This window comes from Acanthaster planci, linkage group LG01, assembly GCF_054643075.1.
Source record: "Acanthaster planci isolate LZ-2023a linkage group LG01, COTS_SCS, whole genome shotgun sequence".
Lineage (NCBI taxonomy): Eukaryota > Metazoa > Echinodermata > Asteroidea > Valvatida > Acanthasteridae > Acanthaster > Acanthaster planci.
In genome coordinates this window covers 25,881,796-25,907,723 of record NC_141777.1, presented here as the reverse complement: position 1 = coordinate 25,907,723, position 25,928 = coordinate 25,881,796, and the positions used below count along the sequence as shown (strand labels likewise).

General features: G+C 43.0%; 1 protein-coding gene across 2 annotated transcripts; it reads left to right on the top strand.

Annotated features, from left to right (window-relative positions):
• The first annotated feature begins 3,949 nt into the window (after positions 1–3,949).
• On the top strand, positions 3,950–18,621 carry LOC110975145 (uncharacterized). 2 transcript variants are annotated; one of them, XM_022227316.2, is made up of 11 exons: positions 3,950–4,546; positions 4,841–5,152; positions 5,625–5,685; positions 8,398–8,661; positions 10,927–10,984; positions 11,200–11,333; positions 11,490–11,650; positions 11,939–12,140; positions 12,312–13,413; positions 14,275–14,383; positions 14,992–18,621. In XM_022227316.2, exons 1-11 carry the CDS (start codon positions 4,475–4,477, stop codon positions 14,995–14,997), a joined length of 2,481 nt encoding a protein of 826 aa, XP_022083008.1. In that variant the 5' UTR covers positions 3,950–4,474; the 3' UTR covers positions 14,998–18,621. The 2 variants fall into 2 exon arrangements, with proteins under 2 accessions (XP_022083008.1, XP_022083009.1); XM_022227317.2 differs by lacking the exons at positions 3,950–4,546; positions 4,841–5,152; positions 5,625–5,685 and adding an exon at positions 5,710–6,851.
• Positions 18,622–25,928: the final 7,307 nt, after the last annotated feature.

Below are 25,928 nucleotides of genomic sequence, written 5' to 3'. Positions count from 1 at the left end.
GTGAAACTTCATTACATTTGAGGTCACTAACTTTGCAAGACAGAGTGATGGGTTAACCTTCCAATGCGTGAAGATATGTACTTCAGAAGATCCAACATTATATAATTTTGCACACTAAGTACCTAAGCTTCATATTTAAAGTGAACTTTGAACTCTTCTGACCCGTACGCCCGGGCTGAATCCGGATATGTTGTCAACAGTCGGATCGAGCTCAACTGAAATTGCCCGGGACACGCTGAAAACATAGGCCTAGACGTAGACAATGCTGTTGAAAACACGGCCGGAGTCATTTCCAGAACACCTAAAGTATAGGGGATGAGATCAACTTGTCAATGGAATGAAACGTTACGCCTTGGCACTTGTCTCAGTGACCGCACCAGGGGGCTGCAAGCTCCGTGAATTCGCTTCTTGTAACCTAAAACAAAATGCACAGAATGGTTTGTGCCTGGCGCTATTCGGTCCTTATAGCTTCAATAGCCACAACAGAGGTCAAATGGAAAATTGAAGAACCTCTCAAAGCGGGAGAATGGACATCACAGCAGGAGTTAATTCCCCAACATTTCTCGCTCACCAACCAGAGTGAAGAGAGGTGTCGGCAGTCTGTCGAACCATAGGGCAACTTCAACGATTTCTTGACCGAGGTCATTTGATAATTACACGCCAAGTACGTTTAAATGAGCTAAGCGACAGTTACTTTACACAGATCTCGTCCCACATTTTCAAAGTCATTCAAGAAATATGTACGATCAGGCTTTTGGTTTTTCGTCAATGTTTACTAAATAAGTGTGCCTTTTGAGACAATTTCAATCTCATGATTTCCTTCAGAATATTAGGCATGTGTGTAGACGCCTGAAGCAGAACAAAAGCAGGAACACGTAGCTAGTGTATCTGTTAATAGTAAATGGGAGGAAAACTATACCTCGGACCGTCAGATTCACCTCCTGTAACGTGTAAACATGAAGAGTGTATAGCCATTCAATTTTGAGTAAATTGTAAAAAGATGTAAAAGTAGGGAAACCATTTTGTTGGCTGTTGTTTGTTGATAAACAGTAAACTGACAACATCATTCACCGATGTGACGCACTTGCCACATAACACAATGCAAACGCTTTACTGCTCCTTCGCTTGTTTACTCGCGTGTCGACGAGCGTTACTGGTGTGACAAAGTCCACTCATTATGATCGGCACGCGAATCGCACACTCACTGAAGATAACCTCAAAGTGGAGGGGAGATTTCAATCGTTTATAGACCTGATAAGACGAAATGAACGTGACACCTACAAACACTTTATTATGCGCAGTGATAAACGTGGCTCCACGTAGTTTGTTGTTTGTAGTTTGTCCCACCATTCGAAGGCATTTTACCCCTTTCCAAACTGTGTTTTGTCGGGACAACAGGTGCGTTTTGTGTTAGTAATTCTGCATGCTTCTTACAACGCGTCCAAGTTGGAAGGAAAAAATACTTTATGAGTCTGTCAAGGTCTTTTAACATTATTAAACTGCATATAAATTATAATATTATTTAGACCTGATTGTCAAAATTGAAAAACTACTGAGACATATGAGTGAACGGTGTCTATAGGCCACGAAAGACATTTTCGAGCTCAGTTTCCATTGGATATAGAACATGTACAACACTCCGACAAACACCATCTTCTTCCTGTTCTATGTCATGGTACTCCTGAACAAATTGTAGAAGTGTTTTATAGTCGCTGATAGAGAATAGTAATGAAACAGTGCATCAAACTGTAACTTTTTTATTTTCTTTTTTTGTTTGGGGTCGTGCAAAGGCAACGCATCGTCGCATGTTTCTAGCGGTGAAGTCTGGGTAACCAGACTGACAGTAATCCACAAGGCAGCCCAAGAACTGCCAACAGGTCTATGGCGCCGCCGAAAAACTCATTAACAGAGCACGCGTTGGCACGTGGCGTTGTCACACACCCTGACTGCGGGGTGACAATTGGGGCCTTTGAGGTCTCCACATGGTGTGCGCGGTATGCCTATTTGGGGGTACCCTCAACATTTTTTTCTTGTTGGTTTTCGGGAAATTGACTTTCTTGGAGACAGTGATTAATTTTCCACATGTCCAAAGAGAACACCAGCAAATTCAACAAATTCATTTTTGGGATTGTCTGATTTAATCAAATAGGATGAAATGTGCATTTTCGGAACGTTTGACCTATGAACTGAACATTGAAAGAAAAGAAGTATCTAGACACCAAAGAACATAGGTTACAATTTGAAAGCAGCAAGTAAAAGTTAACAAATATCTGACTGTGCGTTGTCATCTGCTTTAAAACTTCTTCATTTTTTTAAACAGGCAGAATATCGTAGCCACTGCCGCGTGTCAAAGGTCATCTGCTTAACAGAGCTCAGCATTTTAGCCTTGGTTTCCACTGCCAGCTGTGATGATGACGTGGACTAGATCGGGTCAGAGGGGTCATGCCCTGTATCTCTGTGTTATGATAGAGAGGGATTCCTTAGACCACTAAGTGCATTGACAATGCATATACAGCATATCCATTACCTGCGGTATTGCACTGGCAGGGATCCCCTTGGATGCGCTAACCGCATTCGTCCCAAAATATTACGACTCGGCCCTTTATCACCATGGCAAAGTTAAATGTGTTGTACGCGATATAAGTAAAGGCTACTCCTCCATTGTACATGTATGGAACCATATTATATTATGTGGTATGAAAAGGGTCTTGTTGCGTGGTGAATTAATTTCATCAAAACTTTTAAAATACGGGTGAATCTCAACCTTTTCTGTGATTGTAACGTGAAATGCTTTGAATGGTGAATAACCAATAAACAATCGAACGGCCGCGCAGTAGGGGAAAGTCATCAGCTAGTGTACTGTAGGCCTACTGCTGTTTGTTGTAAGTTTAAGTAAGGTGCTGAGACAATCTATCTTGTTGACATCCATTAAGTCTACACTTTGAAGATGTTTTCGATGAAACTGAGTTGTTTTCAAGTGCATGGTAGCCATTTTCACCGCTGCTTAGCAGTAGTAGTGCACGAGCTGCGTTAGAATGGCGGGAACGAACTAAAATACACAAGGCCAAACTGGCATGACTATTCATACCACGCATGCACCTAATAATCCATGTTCAGGTAGGTAATTAGCATAACAAGAAAATAAGAGCCATTGGGTGACCGCTTCCGGGACTAGGCACGCTTAATGGGGGGATCCCATTGGTCGTTGGTGGCGGTTGTTGACTGGAGGTCATTCATAAAACGGGTACCACTAATCATGTGTACAAAGATAAGGAAGGCGGAACAATAGGTGAAGAGAAACGGACAGGTGCAAGGCAGGGTTTTGGTGGACAACACTGGGCTCCTTGCCAAAAGCAGGCAAGTACTAAAAAGCCCGTCCCCCCGGCGCACGCGCCACAAACAAAGAGAATTGTTGGCAAAGTTTTCTCGTTTGGCAGCAACAAAAGAGATCGTAAAACTTGTTTGGGCCTGGACGACCCGCCGACGCGTGCCAAGTTTGGGCGATCGATGAGTGCATTTCAATGAACACTGTCCGAAGCGTATGTCCGTGACATGGATTGTCCATAGTAAGTCCAAAGGAATTTGGCCAATATAATGTATCATTTTGTTATGCTCCTGCTTGGGCCATTATGAGAGAGAGAAAAAAGAGTTCACATGTATTTTGTCGAAGTGACATACTTGCAGATGTAAAACATGGTCAAGTCATTCACTCTGAGCGTAGCCAACAGATGGTCATGCTTGCAAGGCTATGAGGTGTTAAAAAATCCAAGTCGATAGGATGAACTGATTAACTTCTAATCCAAAGTGCAAACTGACTAGCTTAATTCAAAATGGTCGAGAAGCCATTCTTTTCCTTGGAAACAGGGATTAAGGTCGCGTGCCATACGCGAGCCTAAATAATCGTATGCTAATAAATGCGGGAGGGAAATACTTAAGACACACTTATACTGGCCGACCGTCACAGTAGAGTTCGAAAAGTCTTGGGATACGTTGGTTTACATCGCTGAAGTCTCCGCTACCGCCAGACTGCTGTCGAGTCTCTTACAGCTTGATGGTAAGGAAGGAACGCTAGGCTCCTTCGTTAGTTGACAGAGAGCGGAAACACGTGTGCAGGCAGTTCGAAGCTCTCAAATAAGTGGCTTTATTAATTTGGAAAGAGTTTTGTCGTCAGTCAGTCCCCTCAGTCCTTCCGGAGTTGTGCTTTTACGTAGAAGACCATAGAACTGGTCTCGTGTGTGCACACGTCGGTGCCGTTGGGGCATGCACGCATCACCAAAAGGGGTGTCACTAGCCCCATTGGAAGAGGAGCACTCCCTCATTCGTCCGTGCGTGCTAAGTACTGTCAATCACACTCTGTAGGCGTGGCTTATTCACAAAGCCGATCGGATGCATACGGCCCTGTTCGCTCTTTGATACGACGAGGCAGATATTACTCGCTGCCCGTACACCGAGTGCGGCAGAGTCACATATAATCATGGGTCGGTTACGGCTCTCCTGGAGATATATCACGTTTTTAACAGTTTACTTCATCACATTTTGGACAAAGGTGAGTGTATTTTCTGTTGTTTCACGTTCATCTGTGTTTGTGTGCAAATCCGCGAAAATTTGGCTGGATGATGCGCCAGTCGAAGATATCGAAGAGACCCGAGAATCAGTAGTAAGCACAACCGCGTGGTCTCTTCGCCGTGTGCTTGATATGTCATACTTGTTGTGGCTTTCGCTATGTATGCATACCGTGGTGCAGTATACAGTGTGAGAGAATTCTGCCTGATTTGTTATTTAACAGAAAACCCTCAAAAATAACAACCCTGCTTCATTTATCCTCTTTTGCTCGTTTTAGGTAACTGGAACAGAGAAGTTCGAATTGGAATTATCGTCATTTAGAAACACTCTGGAAGCGGACAGTCAAGGAAATTGTTGTGGTACGGGCGCACCCGGGCAGTGCTCGGCACAGTGTGAAACCTTTTTCAGGATTTGTTTGCTGGAATACATGCGGGATATACCATCGGATGTGGAAAATACACAGGCTTGCACTTTTGGAGAAGAAATTACACCCGTGCTTGGAGATAACTCGTTTGAGATTCCCAGTGGGCCCTCTGAGGAAAATAATTTCGTCAACCCTGTGAGGCTCCAGTTGAATTTCGCCTGGCCGGTAAGTGTTAAATACTTCTTTCCTTCTTTCTTGATGTGTGGGTACTTGTTAGTACTGGACGAGGATTGGAATGCGTTGTGCTCGGTAAACGCATGTAAATCATCACTGGAATCGGATGCAAATGAAGATCAGGGCTGTTGGCTATTTACTATACGTGTAGTCTTGTTGTCGTCATTGCGCGCGATGGCGCCACTGTAACTTTTGTCAATGGGGTCAAGATAGCCCAGTGATGGGATAAGGATTGTACACAGGATTGTTATTTGGTTAGCACGTGTGCACCTGCGCTGCACGGGCAATTCTGGTCTCTATTATGCATGGGTGCATTCGTGCTTTTCACTCCCAAATTACCCCACTATTTCAATGGATCGCAACTGAAAAGCAACTCTAAAACTTTCGTAAAAAGTAGAAATTAGTATTTGGTGTGATCATTTCAACAAAAGTTGTTTGTCTTCTTTCTTCATTGTCTCTTTAGGGGACTTTTACGTTAATTATCCAAGCGTTTCACGACGTTACAAGTTTGGGACCCGCCCCAGGTAAGATTGCAATTTTTTCTCTTCGTGAAACCTCAGTTTTGCTGTTTACATATTAATGTGTGCGACACACCCCTTTTTGAGGGCAATGCACTCTTTGAAAAAAAACTGTTTTGGGTCACGTGACCAGAATGTTGATATTAATTTCATCCGTGTGGTTCGCGGTGCAGTTTGTTGGATGCATTTTCAACAAGAGCCTGTTACACAGGCGAGTGTCAGACAGATAAATTCCATTTATTTATTCACCCCTTTGCCTTCCTCCTTTAAGCGATTTTTTTTCAATCCTTTTCGCCAAAAAGGGATGTAATTTAATGATGGCTAGGGCCCCAAGGTATGGATCGATGGGGTTGCAAGTACGGTGTTCGTGCCATATCGCGGGCACCCGATGGTTGGACTCGAGAATGTTCATACCGTGTTTATTATTGCATATCTCGTTCCTCTTTTTGACAGTAAAAGCTTGATTAAACATAGCATCACCGAATTTCTCCTTTCTAAATCCACATTTTTCTAGTACGTAAATGCTATCGAGGTGGAGCAAATAATTCATATTTCATTGACTGCACTCGTAATAAACGGGACTTGTTGAAATGAAATGCTGACAGTACTAGGCTAGGGCCTCTGAAACTCTACCCCGATCCCTCATGGAAGTTGCCCTTCCATAAATACAGCGCGCGAAGGATTGATGCCTTCGACTGGATTCCTCCAAATTATCGAGCTGATCGTGTCTCTCTGCATTTTGGTTGTATTCTTCGACTTGAATCGTGACAGGGACAGGCCACGGCAGCAGCGGAGCTTGTCACCGGTTAACATCAGATCGCCAACCAACTCTGACAGCTTCTTACGTCCGTTTTTGCACTGGCACGCCGACATTCAAGTTAAACTAAAAAAACACACACACACACACACACAGAAAAAAAATTGGCTATCGAGTCTGTATGTTTGGACAATCGCGATGCGCGTTACCATCTCCCCGTCGCACGTTGTCAACATCATACCCGAACCACCCCAAAGCCATGTTTGTTTTCGGCGGAAGTACAGTGCTGAATCCCCGGGGAAACACTCATAAAGTTCACCTAAACTTCGGGGGCAGATGTCAAGGGAGAGACCCTGCAACAACTGCTTATCAGTTAAGCGACACCCAATGTCAAGCCGGCCACCACTTCCTTATGGTAAACGATTTCTTTGATCCTACCATTTTTCCCTCGCAGATGATCTATCCAATGTTCTCCTCTTTCTTGAAGGCTGTTGCTATGTTGATATCGGGTGCCAATTTACCCGGCATTTCCTGGTCCAAACGTAGGACTATTGCAGGCGATAAAACACCTCGAACATTTCCGGTATTGCCCTCGGGACGTCACCTGCTTGCCAAACCGACCGGACAAGTTTCTCCCCGTTTCCAATTCTTAAACAACAACAAAAAAACTTTCCTGTTTATTCCGGCAGCTGCAGGCATTGCAAAAGTGACCATGCTGCCCACATTTTTGTCGCCTCCTTGGGGCTGATACAACAATGGGCTCCTATGTGAGCACCCATCATACCCCGTTGTAATTCGGGCCAGACAATAAACCTGTGCTCACTCCCACATGGGCTTGTTCGGGCATGTCTTAAGACGTACCAGACCGACCACGTGCAGGCCGAAATGCTCTAAGGGCGTTCCTAAAACAATAATACTATTCCCATAACGGTGGCCATAGTAACAATCCCTCACTAAAGCCATGTACAGATTCTATTTTCTTGAGTAGCATTTTCGGCTCCTGTAAATTTCCGCAGTTCCCCGTCCGTCACTGACTGCCACGCTTCTCACTCCAAAGTTCATGGTCTTGAGAGTATTTCCGTGGTGTAAGCCTATACTAAGAGTTAAATCTGTGAGGCAAACTGACAGTGTGAAAAAGCAGTGTATAAGAGGTAGCCTTCTATACTAAAGTAGAATCATGGTTGATCAGCGCGATCACTCTTTTATAGACACAAAATCGGTCAGTGAACAACCACACTAGGTCTTAAGCTCGGAGTGTGGGATTCGTAACACCTGTCCCTCACTAACATTATTTTATGAACCCAACCCATGGATTTACTTACTTGGTAGTGAGAGTCATTCAAACATGAAACATTTGCTAATAACATATACGACTTCATTTTGACGGTCCACTTACTTGCAGGCAGGGGAGAATTGCGAGGGAATCCAAAAAAAGAAATAAACTGTCAACAATTATACACTCAAAATTTCCCCCTCTTTCCCTCATCTTTATCGATCGGTGAGCGCAGCAAATACTATAATCAATACGCGATATGTAAATATTTGCTTCCGAGGGAACGGTTGAGATAGGGGTCACTTGATTCGAAGAGCGGCAGGTGGAGTTTGTCGGCACGCTTACGCACGCGAATTTTGCATATACAAAACACACAATGCCACCCTGTCCTTGAGCCGATGCTGTCAATGGAGAGGCAAGGGCTTCCAACTATTGTAACCCCGTGCACAAAAAGAGTTTTCTTTAATACAGCAGACTTGCCTCTGAAATGGGCGAACTGAGGGTGAAAACAAAAATTGAACAAAGTTGGCGGGAGTTATAAATCTCGGAGACACCACGTAAAATAGTAATAGAACGTATGGCCTATTGATCAGAATGGACCGCATAAATTCTCTTGGAATTTGAAGACCGCGTTTATATTTTTGATAAAGGCCTAAGCTGTCATTTGTTCGACTGTCCATTTTTACAGGTAGCGAACGGCAGCTTTTAACAAGGGTGGCCTTCCAACAGTATCTAGGAGCGGGCAGTGAGTGGACGAACGGAACGCACATAGACGAGGACTACCAGCACGAGTTGAACTTCTCCTACCGAGTCGTCTGCAATGAGAATTACTACGGCCCGACCTGCTCTAATATCTGTCGGCCCAAGAACGACAGCTTGGGCCACTGGAGGTGCGATGAAAATGGTCAGAAGGTGTGCTTGGACGGCTGGGAGGGACCCTTTTGCACCATAGGTAAGAGAAAAAACACCCTAACGTGTCGTACAAGATAAGATTTACAAATTTCAGATGGAACCGACTGTTTGAATGGGGAACGGTGAAGAGACCTGTGGTTATTGGTGGTAAACCGTTTGGGTCATTTTCTCCTAAAATATGTGGACTTTGCACTCGCTGAACAAATAGTTTTATCGAACCAGATATGGGCAGTGGATAGTCTGTAGACGTTTACCAGATGTTGATTTTATCTAAGACCTGTCATTTTGTTTATTTGTTGATATAAAAAAAATAACAAATTGGAACAGCCTTCAGCCGTCTGATTCCGAAAACAAAAAAAGTTGACATGTATCGTGGTGGTTAGCAAATTCGTACGGTAGTCCAGATGCCCTTGGCGACTACAAGGAAAAGCCATTACACCGTATAAATAAAGTTGAATTCAATGATTTTTGTCACGCGTTTAAAGTCACCTTAGTTTTCCGAGAACCTTTCCCCCGAATGCGTTCAGTAGCCCGAGGTTATAATATTTGCAAACAGATACGTGTGACCGTACCCGTGTAAGAGACACTATTGAGAAGCAAGGCTCTCTTTTACTTCTGTGGAGACATTGAGAATCTCCAGGGAGTCACTCCATATTTATGCCCAAACTGGTCATGGGTGAAAACGATTGATCAACATCAAGGAACGCGCAAAGCGAGAAACGCTTGTGTCAATAAGTTATCAGTGAATGATTTCCCTGGTAGGCCCAACATTATGCTTGGGGAATCCATCAACTGCCGTGCACTAAAACAAAACTGACGAGTCTGAATTGCCTTGATTTTCCCTCATTTTCTTCTTCAATATTATTTACATAAACGCAGTTATGTAAGAGTGACTAGTGCAAGCGATTTTTTTTCAGTATGTGTGGGAGTTTATGGCTTCATTATAATTACAACGAACGCGACCCAGGACGGTGCCATATTTGTCATTGGGGTCAAGCCATGCACACGGGACACTTGCACGTTGAAGACCCAAGATTTGCTCTTTATTTTCCCACGCTCGGTGCGTCAATTTTGCCATGCGCAGCTATTCGGCGAATGCGAGAGCCACGTTTTCAACAACTGCTTAGGGTGCTCAGAGCTGACAGGCGGGGGCCAGGTCACTGGCGGTCTCCTAGGACGATGCAAATATCCTCCGTCCACATTAGCCCGTTGCTCCACCATCGTCTTCGGCACCAGCATCATCATTATCGCCGTCATCATCATCTGTTGACTCCTTGTCGTGCACGTTTACTCGTTGTCCCAGCATCTGGCAGCCTGACAACGAAGCTTTGACCATCTTTTGCCTCTGATTGGGTTAAATTTTGGGGACGGCATTCCTTCCATCATTTCATTACAATAAAGGAGAGTTGATAACTCCTTATGACCCTGGGCTTCCAGCATCTAATTAGAGTGACAGCTGCGCGCAGTAACATTACCAGTCAGGACGCCATAAAAATGAAATTAAATTACTTTCAAACAACATGGCGCTGTCTAAATTTATATGTAAGCAAGGCCGACGAAACCTTGGCAACTATGTCAGCGTAAATCATGTGCTTGGCAACACGTAGCTAGGGCCACCAACCAGCGAGAGCTTTGACTCTGAAAGATGTCAGGCGGGGTGGCATTAAGGGTTGCATTAAGGGTCGCATTAAGAGCGAATGTCAGAAAAATATTGTTCCCATAAATTTTTGAATATGTCGTGCCGTGTTTCTTCTTGCTTGCTACGACAATGAGCGATGATTTCATTCTTCGGTGTATAACAGCTCCCGCCATTGATTAGGCCAGCGCTGTCCATGATTGTTAAAAGCGATGTCGCGTGCGCGCACGGGTCGTGCTGACGGCTGGCAGCTGTCTGCATAAATTAACATAACTTATGAACCACGCTCGGGGAAAAAAAATGGCCCGAACACCACAGTACCCTGGCAACGCTTCTGGATGCAGCTGAGATATCTTGTCGTAGCTGTTTAGTGCGATGTCGTTTATTATTAGGCGTACGCGAAAATATGAACAGGCACGTGTCACGTGATGTCTATAAACATAACATCACTGCACCGTGTGGACACTGTCAATGTAATGGGCGCCCCTTGCATACCTTATACCCTGGGAAAAATAGGGGGTCCCCTTGACAATTTCAGATTCTATTCTTAGGAACTACGCGCGTGCCATTCGCAACTAATGGGCGATCAAATCTTATTGAGTATCATCTCCAAAAGTGGTATAATCTGGTTTAATCTCATGTAGATTTTTTTTTCAATTTGCCTTTCAGCTATCTGTGCCGAAGGATGTGCACACGGGACATGCATCTCAGAGCCAGGAACATGCAAGTATGTTCTCCGATTTTCGAGTGAAACATTATATATTTTTATATGGATTTAAAAATACATGCTTATAGAAATTTTGTCGTATTCGTTTGACGTATCTGGGATAACCATTCACGCAAATGCTAATAGGCCTACCGTCAAACCAATTTCTGCGTTTTAATTGAGAAGCGATATATTCTTTCCTCCAACATCTGACAGCGTTATTCTTATTTTCACAGTTGTCAGTATGGCTGGGAGGGAGAACTTTGTGACCAGTGCATCCCCTACGACGGCTGTGTCCACGGTTATTGCGACAAAGTACCCGGGGAATGTATCTGTTACCCTGGTTGGGGAAATCTACTGTGTAATCAAGGTGAACACAGGCAAACAGCATCCATCATTATATAATTATCTGACTGTTCTGCTGGTACATTTTTCATCCATATTTTATGTCTCATTTGCATCTTCCAAAGGTCCGGGTACGATATGCTTAATAATCCGAATGGAAATACTCCTTTGTTTTTTGCAGATCTTTATTACTGTACAAACCACATGCCCTGTCAGAATGGGGGAACGTGCGAAAACGGCGGTCAACCGGAGGGTTTCACGTGCTTCTGTGCGCCTGGGTTTACGGGGATCGACTGCAGTGTGGCGGTTGAATGCCCGTGTCAGAACGGGGGAACTTGTCAAGTAAGGGCAGAAGAACAGTGACACGAACCATTAATTTTACGATGGGCCAAACGGGAAAAAACAAATGTACACCTCAAGCATGTGTAGGAGGAATAGATCCAGCTAAGTGTATCAAACAGCAACGGTCTAATTTAATGACAATTTAAACTTCCCACGCGCTCGTTAATGTCATCCTGTGAACTTGACACAGTTTTCACATCAATGATCTGTGGTAGTGTTTGTCTCGCCGTTGTTTTGAGATTGAAGAGATTGATGTACATGTATTTTGACCACTTTGGTTTCTCACAGAGCACTGAGAATGGTTATGCATGCGCATGCCCTGCCGGGTTCACGGGCATGCACTGTGACACCATCTTGGTCCCGACCTGTTGCAGCAATGGCGGGACTTGCATCACCACTCAAGATGGTCACCAGTGTCTGTGCCCAGCCGGGTACTCTGGCAACCGCTGTGAGACCAGAGATTATTGTAGCAGTAGCCCGTGTGTCAACGGTAAGTGTTCAGGTTTCGGTTTCAGAACAAACTGAAACTCTCTGAATCAAGTAGAACTCAAATGATAATAGAGTGCCCCGAGACAAAGGAGACTCCTCGATGGTACTTCTGCAAAATTTACTATATCAATAATTAACTGATTCCTCCTCATTGTTTAAACTTGTTATGCAGGTGGTACTTGTGTCAACACCCTGAGTGGATTCTCTTGCGTCTGCCCCAATGGATATACTGGACGCACCTGCAATAGGAACGTGTGTGCACCCGACATGTGTAGGAACGGCGGTACCTGCGTGGCTGACTTTGACACCCTTCGCTGTGTATGCCCCAGACAGTTCACAGGCGCACAATGTGAGACGGAGCTCAGCGAGTGCCAGTTAACTGCACCTTGTGCCCACGGAGCCACCTGCGTGGACCACGAGGACACTGGCTACGAGTGCCTGTGCCATGCTGGATATACCGGCCGGAATTGCACCGTGCCGATGGCCTGCCTGCCCAACCAGTGTCTGAACGGAGGGACCTGCTCTCCAAATCTTACTAACCCAGTGGATTTTGTGTGTAACTGCCCTCCCGGCTGGATTGGAAAGACGTGTGGAATGGCCGAGACGCATGATGTGACGGCGTTCGCCACTACGCCGGAGACGTCGGTTACCTCCGGTTCGATAGACCGTCGGTCATCATCGTCCATGTTGCCGGTTGATGATAAAGACGGTGTTGATGATGAAGACGGTACCAGCTCGCCCCAGCTGCACTCCTCTTCTGGCCTGTCTGATGTCACTCAGATTGCCATCTACGTGTCCTTCGGTGTGCTCATCATTATTCTCATCATCATTCTCATTATCGTAGTGTACAGAAGACAACACGTGGACCACAGCCATGCACGTGGTGCACGCGATGTTGAGAAAACGGACTCAACACCCAACAACAGACACATGTACAGAGACAACTTTTCGCAGGAGGAAAAGGTCCTGCCTCTGCTCAGCATCAGCAGCAAAGTTTGCAATACGGAAAGTGACAATTTTAGCAAAGCAAAGTGCAAAGACTACTCCGCACAGGAGACTTACCACGAGAGCTTGCCCGTGGAGAAGATAAGTACCCAGGAGTGCATGAGTTACGTCCAGAGACATTCACTGCCGAGACTGGACTCGGAAGACAATTATTATTATTATGATGAGAAAGCTTCTCAGCTGAAAAGAACTGAATCGTTGCACTCGACGTGTCAGTCAACGGAAAGCACACCGAGGCACAATATTAAGTGTTCCATCGTGCAAATTTCGTAAGTATTATCTCACTGTTTCTTGATCCCTTCCTTTACCTGTTCATCATCCGAGAGGAAATTGCTCCAGTGTTGAAGTGATTCTGTTTCCCTAATGGATGTGTGATGTGAGCTAGCCGCGCTCAGACGTAAAGATAAATGTCTTTTCCATCTGCCCTAACCGAGCCGCACGTGGCACCCGTGCTCCAGAATTGAACTCGATCTGGAGTCGCCACGTGATGACGTCAACAAAAATGGTGATATCGGGTAATTGCATTTCGATAGAAGAGCGCTTCAGTTTGCACGCGTCATGTTGATCCATCATAGATTAGCATTGCCCCTGTCTGGTATGAAGTTGTTTTAGGGGATCTAATTCCAGAAGTGGACTCGTTAGGTTTCAAGATGCCAAACGAGTTCAATCAGACATCCATTCCTTGGAGTGCAGTCAGTGATATTACAAGAAACTCGACGGTCTCTTTGGTCTCTGTTCCTCAGTTGAACCGGCAGCCTTTACATGTACAGTTACCGGTATTGAATATACACACATGTATACGCTTGGTGTTGGTAATGTTTCATTTCTTTGAAGGGTTTTCGTGCTCGATTCCATTTGAGTTATGTTAACAATTAACCCCTTTGCCTTGGAGGATGTAGAGGACACGTGCTGATCCTACATAAGTAACTTTTCCCTCAAAGAAATCAAAACCCACTTAAACTGTTCTCTGTGGGCTTTCGACGGTCAAACTTCTTTTTGTTTTGCTCAAGGTTTCTAGTACATGAATAATCCTCCTAAGCTGATCCAAGGTTGTAGTAATAGGCGTGAGAAAAGTAGCATGGATTTTTCTACTCACCGTATTTTCCCTGTCTTTCGTTCCTCCTCCACAGTGCAGTTATTGAAGATAGCAACCCAAAAAGTGTAAATAGAAATTCACAGTGTTATTCAGTACATCTCAACGAAGAAAGGTCGACGCCGGCAAGATTGCAAGCCACAGAGGTAAGTTGAGACGAAGAGGGCACGAGTGTTTGTTGTCCTGTGTCCTCCCACTTATCCATAAAACTTCGATCTTTGAAAACTATTCCATCTCGCGGCTAACATATCATCTTTTGTGGTGATGTCCATTTCGAGGAACGGGGAACGGATGGTTTCATTACAACGTCAAGAAGAATCACTCGCCAAGTACCCTGTCGGGGAAGCATCAACTAAAAAATTGATCTATATCTGGGACTGTCAAACAGTGTTGTGAAATATGATCCCTGACGTGCTCTCACGTCTGAAATCTCCCGTCGACTGCGCAGCTCTAACGCACAAAAATAGTTTGCGACATACAGGTCCCTCTCTGCCTATCTCCAGTTATGTCTTCTTCAAGTATAGCTTCTATGAAGTATTTTGGCTGGCTTGGATCAAGAGGGTCTCACCGAGGACCAAAATAATTAGTTCAACGAAAATTCAATCCATCCCCCCCTCTTCTACATCAAAGACTCATTCATATAAAAACGATTCCAAAATACCCCAAAAGGCGCATTGTTTATGATAACCTGTTTTGTGCCAACTTATTTATGTACTTCTTTTTTCTTTCCTTTTCACTTTCTTGTCGTTCACAGGTATGAGTCTTCAATGTTGTGGTCGCCCTGTAATGCCAACACTGCCATTTTTGTTTTAAAAAACCTGCTTTACATCACTGCCAATATTGCTGTCGTTGATGACTTTGCCTCTCCTTCGGAAACTGTTCTTCTATGCAGCCTGTGCCGACGATGCGTAAAACGGCCATGGCCGCTCCTGTACGTATGTACCGCAGCTAAGGAACCATTGTGCCTTGGATGATAATTATATCATAGTTAATTCGCAGCAATATTCCAAAGCTTCAGAAAAAACAAAAAAAAACAAAACAACAAAACAAAAAACATAAGAGTTTTTCAAAAACAAATAGAAAAAGTAAACTGTGTTTTAGTGAAAGGTGTCTGCTTTCTATAGCGCGCTGTTTTTTGATTATCTTTGTATAGGATGGCTGTACCATACAGAATGGTCATGCTTTGTACTGGGATAATGCGGTGATGTAAGTTTACATAAAGAAAGAGGTTCACATGATCCCTTTTTACCGATGTAGTTTCCTTTTTCTATTGAAAGTTGTTACATATTCCTATTTATTGCAAAAATAAAACTTAAACTGATCAAAACATAGGAACGTATGATTGATTGTGTTGTTAAATTATTGAGATATAAATTTTCTTGAAATATTTTATATATTTTTGTGAGTTAAGAGTTTCCTTTTTGATTTCCATTATTTAATTATTGAACTAACAAAGGCGAAAAATGACGAGAATCAATTTAATGACTTTATTGGTTAGCTAGAAGTTTCTACTGATTAGGACCATTTTCTAGCTACCGACTTAATTACTATGCATGCGGACCAAAATGTATTTTATTGTGCCGGCCTTAACATGCGCAAACTTGGATGTTCTCACCCATGCGATAGGTGTTTTTGCTGGCATTTGTCCAATTTTGTATATGCTGTGTATATTTTATAGGGAGAGTAAAAAATGCACATTTGTATATACATAATGTGGAAAATCATGGATATCATATTGGTATTTTGTGATTTTAGAATCCGAAATAAATGAACCAAACTGCCAGATTTTCCTTTTCATGACCGAAGCACTCGCCAAACATTTTGTCACTTGATATCTGCAGTTTTGTTCATGGTCATCAAAACTTTGTATCCAAAAGAAAACACTGTTTGATCTGTAGATAAATAAGGATGTTATTGAGCAGCGGCATGTACTTACAAGAACCTTATGTTTCCGTGGCTAAACGTGGTAAGTCCATGGTTTGCCAAATAATCACAAAATACATGTGACGAACTGGTTCTTCAGTGTTGATTTCCTTTCAAGCGTACAGACTACAAGTACACAACTCCAGAAGAGCTAACCTTTGATATATACAGCTTGGCTTTCTTTCCACTGAAACAGTATTTGGATGGTGCTTCGATGATCACCTTTCCAGCCCTAAAATCCGTCAAGATAAATTTGTCAATTCTTTTCAATATCAAACCCAAGCTACAATGGATTATTTACCAAACGGTAGAATCCTATATATAGAATATGATCACGTGTTGTGACGCAGTGTGATTTTCAAGACAGCCAACGGTGTCTTGGGACCACCATCATTTTTTTCTCGCGGGAATGACGAATTGAAAAGAAAATGGGGGAACACTAACATTATGAAATGTTGGGAACAGGATCAAGGAAACAAAGATTGGACTATCACTGCCTGTATAAACGAAAAAATAAATCGTGGCCTTTAATAAATGAAATTCAGTAGTCTGGTCTAGTAACAACAGTTGTTTTTTCCTTTTGAAACAGAAGACGACAAACACCTTTCATTGTTCAAGGGCCAATGGCTTCTTTACCGGTCACTTATTAATATTAAGAGGGCTCAAAGAAGGGCCCTGTTTGGGAACAAACTGTTGTAATTCAAAGTGCACGGCCCCAGTTGAGTGGTGATTTGAAACGCTGGCTTAGTTCCACATGGGTGACCCTAGTGAACTGACTGAATCCTGCCCCATTGAGTCCACTAAATGGGGCTTTGTGATGGCGAGCAGGTGCAAGTTGCTAGCTCTTTCGCGGCCTAGAAACAACAGCCAGTTAAAACTATTGTTGGGGCTGTCAAAAGAATGGCGACCTACATTGTGTGGTCTTTCCCCCCAAGTCGGTATAGAGTCTGGATGGGTCTGTTTTCAAGTTGAGAGGAGCCCACTTGCTGCGTTGTGGCCTTTCGACTAAATATGAAGACCTCAGACGTCAATTTCAGATTATGCACCCTCTAATTTCCTCTAAAGACCCCTCTTCAAATCAATCATTTAACTGCACTTCACAAAAGGCAGTTTTCCAATCTCAGGCTTTCCTTTCTTTTATTCCGTATGAAACTGCAACCCCATTGCTGTCAAATTTCCAACTTTATCATAAAATCAGGCTACTCCTTTTACAATTTGAGGTCTTCCATTTTCAACACAGCTTAAAAAGCTGTGGAGATTGAGTATGAGATCATGTTACTTTTGAAAAAATGATGAGAAGACTTGAAATTATGAATACATAATACATGTATACCCCAATTTTTACCTGAAACTTTTGCAAGTGTTGTGTACAAGTCCAATCTATTGGAAGCCTTTTAAGAATGAATATGCATTTCATAAATAATTTCACATTAAAAACGGTAGAAGTGAGAAGGTTTGTAAAAAATACTTGTACATCGGACCAATGATTGGAAATGCTTTGTCACCGCTTTGTACGTGAATAGTATAATGTTGCAAATCTCTGTACTGTAATTAAGCAAACCTTTTACGCGCTCTCTAAATTTCATATCTTCGAGGGATTTTGTTTCCCTTATTATACGTAAAATTGCCTTTTTTATTGGGAAATAAGACAAGCCACTGCCAAAAACTTTAAGGACTCGGCCTTTCTAAGTTTCAACCAGATATGGTATTCAGCCTGTTCAAGGGAATTTCTCAGAATGTGAGGCTGTCTTTACTCACTTGGGCAGACAAATTAATAGGCAGTGCATGATACAGCGTTGACAAGGCCTCACACAGCAGTTAATTTGGCGCCATTTAACGTCACGCTGCAGACAAAATTCTGGTGACGGCCTTGGTGAGATGAATGCCTTTGAAAACCGCAGAGAATAAAGACAGGTTCATAGTCTGACAGGACGATTTGAATTAATGTAAATTGTGCCTCTCCTGACCATGTATTCAAAGTCTGTAATCTTTTTGTATGTGGACAATGCCCACTTTCGCCGTTTTTATATAGTTTTCCATCACCACACAAGTTGTTCATCGTTCAAGCGTTCTCCTTTTTAATATTTATAAAGTCAAAAACTACTCGCCTTTTCTTTGGAAAAAGGGCTCTGTAATTTTCTTCAAGAATATGGAACAATTATGTTGAGTGATGCTGTTTTGGATGATCCTGCGGTATACATGTACAGTATGTGTCCGCCTTCTATTGTTTTCACAAAATAGGCTAAATAGTACACAGAAAAGACCTTTTTTTCCAAATCGTACAAAGTATTTTACGTATGAAAGTGCAAGGTCAAGTGCAAAAATCGCTGAAAGTCGGTGTTTTTGTTGTGAGCGGAGGTCTGTCTCCGTACGTTGGAGCGTGAAACTGCTTATAATTTATACGCCATGGAAAGTCTATAAAATATATAAATAAATACAAAAAACATTAAAATGGCAAAAACCGTGTCTAACGATGTATTCATTTCTGTTTGTAGGCCTACTTGTAGAATGAGATGTTAAAGCCCATGCGTAGGCTATATGTATTATATTTACTCATTCGGAAGGCAATGTGGTACAAAAATTGTTTAGGATGCATGCAACAGGGATATTCTTCAAATTATCCAACAGAAGGTGTGGGACTTGTGCACAAGCCAAATTTGAAATGCCCCTTCGATATAATTTCACGGTATATTTCTGGAGGTGTTTCGAGCTTATGAACAGCCTTTGACTCTTAATTTCCATGTCCGTGATTAAAATAATGGCCTTCATTGGTGAGACAGTAGTGTTGATTATGGTAATGAAGCACTTACAGGCACCATCTTCTTGCTAATTATACACGTTCTCGCTGACTAAAAACAAACCGAGATCCGGAAATGGACTAAGTCTTGGCGAGAACGGATCGATAAGTTTTGAAACCGCTAGACTCACTTCCACTCATAGCGCTTAGACGCCGAGCACTGGTTCGCATGAGCTAAAGACAACGAGGCTTAATACTAGAAGACACAGAAATGGCATACACAACGAGTAATTAAATTCTTGCATTAAACATGCATCGAAGGATGTTAACATTAAAAACGTGAGTACAACAGAGAGGAGAAGAAAACAGGACTGAATCTTACCCGACACAAATGTCAGCTTAATTATGTGGGCTAATGCCATCAATTGATTTGAAACCGCATGTTCAATTTTCAGTTAAGGGTCCATGGCATTTCAATAGGGGAATGCTATGTTTTACATTGTGGAAAGTCTTTGTTCAGAGATGTACAACGTGTGGAAAGGGTTGTACACAGGCGCGTCGCCCAGATTCTGCTTTGCCCTGCATTGTGAATTACAATCTGTATCTCATTTCGGTTCACTTACAAACATAATGAAGATAATCTGAAAACAACTGCGATTTAAGAATAATTCAGCAAAACAGTGGTTAATGCTTCAGCTCTCCTGATATTCATTTACATGTATACTAAACCTACCTTGCCCTCACATTTCTGCTGCTTCCATAAGTATGGCATACCCAAGGGCGTTGGCTGCGGGGGGGGGCGGACTCCGCACCCCCAGGGCTAAACCAGCCTACGCCCCTGATACCAGTGTCCTGCTGTTGCTTTTAAGATTTCAAGCCCGTTGCATTCTGTCATCCTAAACTCCGGCTACGCTGTGCTGCACAGGTCGGGCGTAAATCCCTGGGAGATGGGGGGGTGGTATATATTCCCTCACTTTTTGAGTGGGGATGGGCTATTGAACCCCCCCCCCACAATTTGTTGTGAAGAATTTTTCAGACTTCCAACGACTTAACTTTGAGAAACCAATTGGAAATCCATAAATATGCCATTCTTAATACATACTACACTTGTTCATCAATACCCCCATGATGAAATCCCCACGTAAAAACTAGTGTTATTGAATAGTAACTGCAAAAAATATCTTCCTCTTTGGGGCAAATGTGCATTTTGAGTCCCGCTCCAACCGCTGCGAGCTTCAGCCGCCCGAAATGATAAGCATTTTGAGAACGGTCTATCAGCCACTGATGTTTGTTCAAGTCAAAGACCAACTTCGAGGTGATAATTCAAACCTACGTGGGGGGGGGGGCTCGCCTGACTCACATTTAAGCAAGGAACAATTCATCAGGGGTGCATTAAGTAAACATAACACATCTTTGAGTAGCCACACCGATGCATGATTTTCATTCTGTTCGCCTTGCGAGATAGCATCTCTCGGTGACCATGGTGGATTTTGGAGCCAAGAGCCTGTCGAATTGGCGGTGAGGATCAGACGGTCCTGCATGCCTATATAACAACCGTTTCACCTGGATTGAAATTTCGGTCGAACGTACGGCATCTATTTTCTGGTCTGCCGTTTCATCTTTGCCGACATTTTCCTCCTTCTTTCAACACTAGGCAAACACGCTGGCTCGAGGATTAACCGGAGTCTGCCGTCGTTATGGAAACGCTGTGTAAGCAACAACATGAATTCTCTATGGCCTATTGTGGACTACAATGAATGAGCACAGCGAAACTTACTGCTTGATTTAATGTGCAAAACATCATCGGCAATGTTGTTTTTGCTCCGGTTGCAACTGCAAATTTCTACCACTTACGACGACGTCAACAAAATGTATAAGACAAAACGACCATATTCTTCATGATCAGGAAAGCTTTTGGATCAATTTTAACAGCAAAACCTAGATGACGGAGAGTTATGATGAGCAGTATTTCGACAGTCCTGCCTGCTCACGCCAGCTCCTACCCTGGATTTATTGATTAACCAAGCCCCGGCCACGTGCTACAGTGAAGTGTTTGACCCCCCGCGCGCACGAAACATCTTAGTTGAAACGAAGCCGGCACCTCTACATAGCACGCACGCGAACGTGCCAAGAGAGGTAGGATAATCATGGCGAACGTCAGGTCTTAATGGCCAACAGTCATTACTGGACCTTTTGCATCCCTTTTAGCCTTAGGCGGTGCGGTATAACCGATCTTGGGGCTTTAGAGTTCTATTTCTCCTTTTGTTTTTATCTTTCCATTTTTTATGCCCGTCGGCTGACCTATATTTTTGTCGATAGGGATAATACCAGAATGATAATTATTAATCACAACTCCTCATTCTGAATGGGAGATTTGTGCTGAATGGTTCGTAGTTCGTATGTTTGCTTGCAATGATAGGTCAATAGTGCAACGGTCAATAGTGCAATGGTGAAGACCCTACGTAATTATTACTATATGATCAATTTGCCTTTTGAAATAAAACCCAACCCGAAACGGCCCAGCTTGAAATTTTATCTTCCTTATAGAGAAATTAGATATTTTGCAAGATGTCCTATGCAACATGACAGTACTCAAAGTTTAAGTTATGTGAGGATTTCGGCTCGGAACAAATTTAGGCGAAGTTGCCCATTTTTGTGAAGGCAGTTTCAAAGCTACAACACAGATACTTTCCAACTTCAATGCAAATTTTGTGTAAATGGGCACGTTAATACGCCACTGTACACATTCCACTCTTGAGACGTTGAATTGACCGGTCGTGAGCCAATTTTACATTATCGATTTTCTACTTTTTTATGCGTTCCGTGTTTTTGTCTGGCCAAACTCACCATTAATGTCAACAGGGCGTGTTTCGTGGAAACGTACAAAAAAAAGGAGGGCTGCACAAATTGTAATGAGCGTTAGCTTTTGGTCTGTAAAAACTCCAAGCCAGTGTTTTCAAAGCAAGCCAGGTTTTTCACGCAGACGATGAGGATTTGCAGCCCCAGGACCGTGTACTATTGTTCGGCTTATTGTTGACAAAAAAAGCTTTTATCGCGCGGTTTGTACCTTGCACCCGCTCCCTGCGATTTTGCACGTGCAGCTAGTGCTGTGCAATTACCCAGTTTGGCGTGCCGCCAAGAAATCTTCGAGTCGGCGGGGCCCACGTGCAGGACACGCGCCTGGTTGTCTGGGGGCCACGCGAGGTTACTTTTAAAGCACGCCCCTTTTTTAAAGCACTGAGATAAACCAAGCACTCTGCCGCTTCTAGCGCGCTCGGCATGGTGCAGTGCATACCGGGGCCAACAACAATATTTATGCAGCTTTCATATCAAAACTAACTGGGACTGAGTGGCCCACGCGGGCCGACTTACGCCCCCTGTGGCCACATCTTCAACCGTCCGTATAGGTTTCCAAATTCCCAATCGCAGAATTACTGCAGCGAGCTTGCCGTGGTGGGGGACTTTTCCGTTCAAAGCTTCCATATTACAAACCTCGATCGAACAAGCTCAATGAACTAAATCTCGCTAAAATTCACAGTATCTTGTCTCGTTGACGAGTGACTCGTCAAGTGGCGTTTAGCATGATGTAGCAGGCTGATTGTCATCTACATTTATTTAATTAGGTAGGTGTGTGCCTTAAACAGAATGTCAGTCGCGGATTTTTCCACCGATTGATCAAGTTGTAAAGGCAAGTCACAGGGATGGGACATGTGATGTGTGAACACGAACTTGTATTGCGGCACTTTTTGGTTCACTGTAGTACTGACAACTGAAATAATGGCCATGCTTCCTGGTGTAAATGTCTGTTCTTCTAGCTATATCGTTCCTGGTGTATTTTCTTCTAACTGTATCATTCCTTCGGATATTCGATATACTTTGAACGGAATACCGGCACAGAAAACATGATACGGCTGGTGTCGTGCTGGACAAGGCCATGCCAAGAGTAAGCCCAAGACGTACGGCAATGTAAACCCCAGCTGGTTTCCCCCTCATCTGTACCCCTGTACTGACAAAGCTATCAGGCCGACAGCAAGCGACGCTGCTGGCAGCGTAGATGCTCTTCGTTCAGAATCATCTCACTTAACATGCCAAATCGATATGCGCCCAAACCGGAAAGAAACTTGTGAAAAAATCATTGCAGCTTAGCGGCCGACAAGCTATACTACAACGCGCAAGCAGGATGACATGGCATATGCCATCTAGTCTGCTGTCCAAGCCATCCGCGCCGCAGCACCAGTTTATTTATAACCATGGAAGTCAAGTCAATAATATGCAAATTACCAAACCTCGGCGATCACGTGAATCGACTGCAGTGCGCATGGTGAATAATACATAGCAAGTTTAAATCTCAATAATGATTCGAAAAAGGATCGATTTTTTTATACTCTCACAAGTACTGCCATATTTTGAGATTTGCGAAATCGAATTCACAGGGAGACCGATACATGAAAAATTTCACAAGAAAGTTAAATGTCATAATTAAAACATGTGTACCATTTCATTAAAACTAAACCATCAGATAAAATAAGATTTATTTCTCCAAAATACGTCTCAAATTCCCATTGCCAAGTTATTTTTTGTAACAGACCGTTTCATTTGGCAATATCTCCTCTACATTATTGTTACGACCACAGATTGACGGTCTGCAAGGTCCATTGTAGTCAGTTGAACCTGAGGGAGGGGAATCATACCTGAACTGCAGCCCCAAAGTGAACGTGACTGACCCAGTCTTGGCTGCCTGGATGGTCCTTGACTCTCTGTCTGCACGCCAGCAGACTGTCTCTACTTGCACAATCTCTCCTGCTTTTAATGAAGATTAAACACAAAGGGTGAACGAGACACTATTGCTGCCGTACAGTCGGTCGACCGGCTGGCAGTCTGCTCCCGACCTTCGGTTGGGGGTCACGTGTTGAATTTGCGGTTGAATATAATCTTTGATAAAAATAAAAGCAACATCGGGCTATAACTCATTAAAAATTCATATACCGTTAACTATAGGCCTAATAGGAACAGAAAATCAACCATTAAACGCAAAAAGAATTAAATTCTCTTCTCAACTACTGACTGCAAAAACGTGCATATGGGTCACGTGAGATTTCTTTTATAATTAGAGAGATATTTCGACACAGGTGCTCAGCAACGTAGGAAAAAGCGGTTGATGCAATTTTTGATTCCCCCAAACACCCAATAGGGACTATACACTGTACAACCAGTTCGCTACAACATGGAATGTAATCACCAATGCACGAGAAGACTGCATAGCGGCAATGAAACATGCTTATAGCGAAAGTGACGTAGAGTTGGACAGAACTGCAGTGGACATGGAGTGCAAAAGAAACGAATAAATTACGCAGAGTTGTTGTAAAAAGCGCCACCTCTTCTCCTCTAAAACCGAGTGTGTGTAAAAGCCAACGTGGGGCAACTCGATGATCAACTGAGGAGAAATTAAAATGTCGAGAATCCCAGGCCTGCCTTGCGACATAAGAGACTGGGCAGATGGATAATAGCATCTCGCAAAGCAAATAAAACTATAACTTGATAACCGTTCACACTAACCAAAAAGTACATGCTGCCTACGAAAATACACTTTGTTTACTTCCTTTGACCAAAAAAAACAAAAAAAATCCAAAAATTTTCTCAAACTCCGTAACTGTATACCTTCCACAAAACAAGAACTTCCACTTCAAATACCGTTGCCTCTGTCAGATTGTCTGAGTTATTTCTCTTTCCTTCCGTTCAAGTAGGTGACTCAAAGTAACGATAATTTAATGTTGGCTACACACGATTTTTGGAAGAGCATAATTAGAGTGTGCGCAAACAAATTGAACAACACGTGGCCCAGTGAGACAAACACCAAGCTGCACCATTCAAGCCCGGGAATACGGTTCATAAGGTAATTAGTTGTACCGTTCGATATTCCAATATCTGATATACATGTAATCCCCAACCAAGGCCAGTTAGCTTCTATGGAATAGGCCAGAAGTGTTTTTCATATCGAGGTACCAATTTCTCCTAATGCATATTTATTAAATACGGGTTTATTGAGCTATAACATCCTACGATTGTTTGTAATTACCATGTAAATATCAGGTTAAAAAATTACGATTGATATTCTGGCCAACTTTTAACAGAAATATATGAGTGACAAGCGTAATTATAACAAAACGGTCGAGGTATAAATGCAAATAGCCTAATGTGATAGAAAATGATTTGTTTGACGTCCAAGTTCTCTTAATACGACATTGCTACAGAATGACCAATGCATGATACTCGCATTAACCAATTTATTTGATCTTTGGGTTACTTGTCCAAATGTTGAAAGAAAATCATCTCATATTTTCCAGAGCAGTTTGTCTGATTTGGAATCTGATTAAATAGTCACGCTAACGAAAAGAAGGCTCGGTTTGGTAGCAAGTAGGCCTACTGTTAGCAAAAGGACCAATGAACAAAAGCAGAATTCAAAATGAAGGCGACAATACAGCACAGCTATGCAACAGTAGATATGTTTACGATAATAATGATCAATATGCTAAACAGCCATAGGGTGTTCTGAAACAAGTGAATATCATAATCACGTGGTTGCAACTTCGACTGCTATTAGTGGTTTTTCAGCTTTTGGTATGCTCAATTACCAACGCGGGTGTGTAGACGTTGTAATACGTAAACGGTTAGCTAACCTAGTTTTGCGGATAACTGCTGTACTGTACTTACTGGATATAAACTATACTCTAATCAGATCTTATATTTTGAGCTTAATCGAACATGGTTGACATTATTATGCAAGCTAGCAGCAAAGAGTGTCTTGATTAATGGTGTTTTTCTGTTGCTAGCCTGTGGGGCTCCGAGCTGGACCAAGAGAGGGCGCAATTTTCCCAACAATGGAGATTCCTTTGGTAGTAACTACGCATCACTAATTCACGAACGACTGTATAAAGAAACGCAGGCGTTGCAGTCGTATCGCTAGTATAACTAAATGAACACTCCCGACCCATATGCCTCTTTTCAACCGATGAGGGAGTGCATGTGCTCAG